This window comes from Symsagittifera roscoffensis, chromosome 5, assembly GCF_963678635.1.
Source record: "Symsagittifera roscoffensis chromosome 5, txSymRosc1.1, whole genome shotgun sequence".
Taxonomy (NCBI): domain Eukaryota; kingdom Metazoa; phylum Xenacoelomorpha; order Acoela; family Convolutidae; genus Symsagittifera; species Symsagittifera roscoffensis.
This window is the reverse complement of record NC_087066.1, coordinates 13,040,811-13,047,433: the sequence shown is the minus strand read 5'-3', so window position 1 is coordinate 13,047,433 and position 6,623 is coordinate 13,040,811. Positions and strand designations below refer to the sequence as shown.

At 33.6% G+C, this 6,623-nt stretch overlaps 1 protein-coding gene across 2 annotated transcripts in view; it reads right to left on the bottom strand.

The window, feature by feature from the left end:
• Nucleotides 1-2,169: 2,169 nt before the first annotated feature.
• LOC134845688 (gamma-aminobutyric acid receptor subunit beta-like) overlaps nt 2,170-6,623 on the bottom strand; it is a 91,328-nt gene continuing 86,874 nt past the window's right edge. The window contains exons 8-9 of one of the 2 annotated variants that reach the window (XM_063862731.1): nt 6,405-6,419; nt 2,170-2,645 (exon numbers count right to left, since the gene is read on the bottom strand). In XM_063862731.1, the coding sequence (XP_063718801.1) occupies nt 2,241-2,645; nt 6,405-6,419 (420 nt within the window). In that variant the 3' untranslated portion in view covers nt 2,170-2,240. The remainder of the gene's footprint in view (nt 2,646-6,404; nt 6,420-6,623) is intronic. The other variant, XM_063862732.1, reaches the window with a different exon arrangement.

Below are 6,623 nucleotides of genomic sequence, written 5' to 3'. Positions count from 1 at the left end.
TCAAAATTAAACAAGATTGCTCGTATCAAGGCGAAGCCCTGAATGTTCCGACTGTCTCTTAAGATTTTATGGAGCAGTAATAACAATGAAAACTAAAAGTTAAAAAAAAATTCTAAATTTTGAAATTGCCTTATTAGGAGAAATAGTTTTTGATATATTCTGCCTGATGATATTTGATATATTTGAAATTGCCTTATTAGGAGAAATAGTTTTTGATATAATCTGCCTTAAGAAAATAAAGTTTGTTTAATTGTCAAAATATTTTAAATTAATGCCAATTATTTTTCTGAAAATTTTTCCCCAACGCGCTTTGATTAAGTAGAAAAATATGCAATCATTAGCGTTTAGCAAGGTATTATTCAGCCCAGGTAGTTTGCTTCAAGTCAGTTTCAACCCATTTATGAGCCGGATTGAATCGCCGTCTTAGCATAAGTAGAATATATCTCTAGAATTTTTAGATTAAACAAGACTGCTCGTATCAAGGCGAAGCCCTGAATGTTCCGACTGCCTTAATTTCTATGGAGCAGTAATGACATGAAAAAATTGAATATATAATAAAAACAGAAGGATTTTTTTTAAATGAGATTTTTTGTAGAAACCATCCCCCCACACGCCATATGAAGTACAAAGTGATAAAAAAAACTTCCTAGTAACAAATCATTTAAACAAAAAACTTTTTTTTTCAACCAATTTGAAACGATTTCTAAGACGGATTATATCTCCGCTTACGAGTTAAAAGCGCGTAATATATCGCGCGTTAATTGTCCCAAATTGGCCAAAATGGCAATCTTTCAGCCCCCATAACTTTACGAAATCCCTCTAGCATTTTGTCGAGAGGGGGAAGTTTTCAAGAAATTTTGACGTTTTTTTTTTGATTTTTTGAGAAAAAAATCACGTTGTTTCGGAGTGCGCCCTTAGATTTGAAATTTTAAAATGAAAATCATCCCCTACACGCCATAAAGTACAAGAAGATATATTTAGCTCCTTGTAACAAATCAATTATGGCAAATAAGCTGACATGCCATAATTTATTTGTTACAAGGAGCTAAATCGATCTTTTTGTACTTTATATGGCGTGTGGGGGGATGGTTTCTACAAAAAATCTCAATTAAAAAAAAATTCGTTCCATTTTTATTATATGTTCAATTTTTCATGTCATTACTGCTCCATAGAAGTTAAGGCAGTCGGAACATTCAGGGCTTCGCCCTGATACGAGCAGTCTTGTTTAATCTAAAAATTCTAGAGATATATTCTACTTATGCTAAGACGGCGATTCAATCCGGCTCATAAATTGGTTGAAACTGATTTGAAGCAAACTACCTAGGCTGAATAATACCTTGCTAAACGCTAATGATTGCATATTTTTCTACTTAATCAAAGCGCGTTGGGGAAAAATTTTCAGAAAATAATTGGCATTAATTTAAAATATTTTGACAATTAAACAAACTTTATTTTCTAAAGGCAGAATATATCAAAAACTATTTCTATAGAAGTAATTTTATTGAAAACTAGGTTACAGGAGACAGTTGAAATAATCAGAGCTTAGTCCTGCTGCTAGCAGTCTTGTCTTTTCGAGTAAATGTTAGGGGGTGGGAATTAACTATAGCGTAGGGTGGGTTTTTTCTTTCTTCGGTGTGTTGTTTGCCTACCTCAATAAAAACTCGTCAAGTGTGATATCGCTCAAAACCTTTTCTAAAGTCTTTTGGTTTCTGTTCCAAAAGCGTGGTTTCAAAAAATTGTCCTGTGTCGTTAAAAATTGGTCTGAAATTTTCAGATTTCCAGACGAAGTTTGACGAAATTTGATGGCGCTGAACCCAATTCAATGATAATCAAATTACTTCTACTGCACTTTTAACGTTATTTTGTAAGGGTGTAGTTTTTCTTGAACTGTAGTTTTTATCCAAATCAATCGCCTTTAACTGAAAGTAAGAAAGAAAACTTTTGTTGATACAAAACGAAGTTTTTCACTTTGCTTTTCGGTTTTTGTTCATGCTTGAGTTTCTCTTCTTTAACGATGGTGTTCAGACATTCTGTGGTATTCACGCAGCAACTTACTTTCCTTCTTATGTTCGATATTCATTTTAATAACCTAAATATTTTTGCTATCATTTTGAGACCAAAGCCAAAACACGCTGAAAACCTCGACAATCAATTTTTTTTGTCAAATATATATTGCAACAATCTATTATCAGTACTAACTCATATTACTCAGTGTGATATAAAATCATTACTTGCACCTTTTACGAAGAATTATCAAAATTAAATCTGTTTGCAAAATGGAAACTCATACCGAAATAAATCAAGTTCCAGAAAATAAACGTAGTCGGGAAAATGATTTTGGAAACGTCGTCAGCGTTTCTCTCAGTAAAACTCTCCTTGCATTTATCCTTTAGGGCTCTCATTCCCGTCGCTTGTTTCTTCGGTTCGCTGGGTTTCAGCTTTTGGAATCCATTGTGAGGTTTGAATGTAGATGAAGCTCCGTTATTGCCACATTTTCGATCATCTGAATTGAGTATCGTGGGTTCCGAGTCTATTCGTACCGCGCCCTCTAAGGTGGCTTTGATGTTTTGTGATGACACTATGTCGCGCATGGATTTATCAAGGTCGTCTTCTGTGTGAACAACGGTCTTAGCAGCGTCCTTTCTCTGAAATGAAACAATATTAGTTAGTATAAAAATTGTTTTTTTTTTCTGAGGCTTACTATAAAAAAATTGTTCAGTTTAACAGAGATAACTTCATTAGACCAAGTGGACTAAGTTAACATTCACATAGAGCGTTTTAAGGGCAGGCTGTTAAATTGATTTACTATATGGTGGCTAGTTTTAAAATCTTTCTGTGTCAAACGTCTCGATCATCAAATACATCAAAATACTTCCCAAAATTTGAAAAAAAAATTCTAAAGAAAAATAGTTATGTTTTCTTCAATGAATCTCAACAAGATTGAACAAAAAGTCAATTGGATCTTATGGGTGGTCATTTGTTTTAAAGAAGCACTAAGCTCATGTGAGCTTGCTCATCACGATAAATTGACATCAAACACTGCTTCTAAGCAGTTTTTTTAAGTAGCATGCCCAAAAGTATAGAGTAAAAAATATTCTGAAAGCTTGTAATTTTGAAAAACTCTTTTCGTTGTAGCTCCAAATTACTTATGGAAGAGACAATTTCCAGCAATAATTTTTAAACAACGATAAGTACCACAAAAACTAAACTATTTCCACAAACATTTCACACAAAAAATTGAACATTATAGTCATGCTGCCTTAAATGCAAAAATTTTGATGAAAAAATTAAATTTTTATTAGCCACATATTATAAAAGCAATGTAAGAATCAATGTATGAAATATTTTTCTATTTTATGTTTGTCGTGTTCGTTTACAACCAATGTTTTTTTATCTTGCCGAAAATCTGAACCGAAATTACAGGGAATGGCGAACACCTCCTTTTCTCGCCGAAGTACTCGACTTATGTTTAGATATTGTAAGACGAGCAAGAAGACTTTTTGCGTCGGGAAATTCGAATTAAAAAAACACATAACGGATTCAAACTGTGCCTCGGATAGGGACAAAATTTGGTGTATCCAGATCAGTGGAATCTAGAGTCAAGTCTCTGAACACTTTCCAAAAAGTAAGCGCACTCCATTTACAAAACTTCCGTAGATTCCGCGTAGAAATATCTGTAACGTAAGCTTTGTGGGCCATATGTTTTGTTGCGGATTCAGCTACAAGCGAAAAAAGAAAAAGTAGTGGTTCTGAATTACGCAACTAAATGGATGCCTCAAAATGTGAGTGATTTCCGCAAATGTAAGTAGAAGACGCGAAATTCGCAGCAAGCAAATTCCACAAGTTTGTTTAATAAATTGAACTAAACCAGTTCTTGCGTATGATCAGTTAAAAACTAGAGCTAGAATAATTTTCCTATAACATTGGGAATTTTAAAAAATGACTTGACCATTGTCAGCAAAATTCACGATTAAATCTTAATTCTTTTAAGATAAAATTGTGTGGTACACTTTTGGTATTTCTGATAAATATCGTTATTTGAGAAACACATCATAAACTTGAATGAGAAAAATCGTTATCAGGGATTAGCGAGTTTTGGTTTTGTTTTGGAAATGTGTATATGATTGACCTTTTTGACCTAAAGATTCTGTTATTCTCTATGAGCCCACCTAAATATGTAGCTTTATCAGCATATTAATTTATCATTTGAAACTGTATCTTCAAGTTCTTATCTTTTAATTCAAATTGAAGCTCGGGAGTAAATTCGGAATAGATTAAAAACCTTGGATAATACTAAGTTGAAATTGATACGATGATGGCCAAACGGAAACGAAATTTGTTTACGCTTATTTCAGTTGGTTTTCTTTGTCCCAGTATTTGAGGTTGCCGAGGTGAAGTGTGTTCATTCTTTCGGAGCTCGTTCTTTCAGTGTTGGAGATTTAGCTGGTAGATTTTAGCTGGATTAAGCTGTTTTCAGTTAAGGAGATTGAATCATTGGCAGTGATTGAGATTGAAATAACCTGGGTTGAACTGATGTCAGTAAATGAGATAGAATTGTAGGCAGCAAATGAGATTAAACTGTTAGAACTCTCGCTACGGATTTTGCTTACAATTTGAAGATTCCGTTACAATTGTGTTTTCTGGAACAGCATAATTTTACGCAACTCAAATGATATGTTATTTGTGAGTGAATTCTACAAATTGTTGCGGATTCTGCAAACTTTGTTGCAAATTCCGAAAAATCGGCTATCTTTGGAGCAATTTTCAGCAATACAGTGTTTTAACTATTTGATCGTGGAAGCAAAAACATCAGAAAAAATCAAAAAAAAGCAATATTGCGTGTTTTGCGACAAAACTGATGAGGAATCCGCTAACAATTCATAAACTGCTCAGTTTGGCCTCCTAATGCGAGTTTAAATCGAACACAGAGTCAAAATATATCCCATTTTGGCCAAGGAAATCAAAACATAGGTCATGTTCAGTCGAAACCTTGGTCATGCACTCCCTATTTGTTAATTTTTCGTTTGATGAATTTAAACTTAGTTCAGAAAGTTCAAAAAACCTCAGTCAGAAAGTTGCACTGAGCAACAATCACTTCGGTAGAATTGTTTACCTCTCCGGGCCTCTTTTTGTTGAGATGTGAGGGTTCCTAAGGCAAGAAAAAGTGCTTTTTATGTTTACTTCTTTATTGATCTTTTTTTCAAAGTAAAATTTTCCACCTTTAGACCCTAAGCTTTTATGCAAAAAATAGAAAAAATTGTAAGAAATTCTGAAGAAAAATCAGAAGAGACTTACTTTTTTCTATCTCTGGCGTCCTTACTGGAATTTGTCTAAAGCAAATTGTATCTTTACTTTCAGTTTCTTCAGATTATTTCATAGTCGAGAAAGTCGAGAAAATTGAAAAATGAGATGTTCAGCACAATCGAAACAATTTGGGTCAGTAAAGTCAAAACATCAGTCGAGCACAGACAAGACCGGGCAGATAAAACAAATGAAGCAGTAGCGTGTTGAGTGGAGTACAAGTTTTGCTTTGTTTCCAAAAAGCCTCGAAAGCGTCGTTTTTCGTCTTTATTGAACTAAATGTTCAATAATCCTATGTTTTTTTTCTTGGTGGGTCTTTTTAGTGATTAGAAGAGCGCAGATAATCAATTAGGAGATCTTAAATTCTGAAATTTGTTTCCCAACTTAATCAATTATTGAGGAAGCCACTGATATCGAGCAAAATATTGAAAAAAATCAATTGAGAAAGTCGAGAGGGTTGAAACAAACCGATTTTTGGTCAAAAAAGTCAAAACATATCTTGGCTGTTTTGATCATTTATAATGAAGTTTTTTTTTCGGTCGATAAAGTCGAAACATGTCTGAATTAGGTTGAGCAAAGTCGATTAAGTTTTTCTTGGGTCGAGGAAGTCGAAACGCACCAAAATTTTGTCGGAAAAGTCGAAACATAAGTCGAGCACACCTAATCGAGTCGATCTCGCTCCAAAGGTATTTGAATTCCTCACCACTCCCTTTTATACTATTTTACGACACCTTTTATAAGATAATTATCCCTAAAATTTATTTAAAAGCTATTTTGGCGCCAATATATACTCATTAAGAAGGAGTAGCCAGAAAGAAATGCATTTTTTTCAAAAAATTTTCAAACAAAAATAAGTCAGCGCAAAAAAAAATTCACAGCAGCGCAGAAATTATTGTAATGACATTTAATGTGGCGTTCCAGGAATACGCCACATCAGCATAATACGTCAGAAAATCAGCTTGATACGTCTTTTTAAACAACTTGGCAGAATGTCTTCAATTTTGAGCCGATTGCATTTATTTGATAAAACTACTGAGCAAGACAACTATAACTATGACAAAACAGTTTTGGAATAAGAGTCATTTCGTTAAGAAATATTTTACCGTTTGTAGTATTGCCTAAAATTGTAGGATCATAGTAGAAACATGTGTTCCACCAGGCAAACAAAGCTTCTGCTTTCCTATGGCATTTCATTCCGTATTTTTGATATAAAAACTGGCAATAATAAGATGAAAGGAATAAACGATAATACTTGAGCTTCTTGACTTAAAACTTGAAACAGTGCTAGCTTAATTTCAGTTCAGTTGATATCTGGTTCAAGC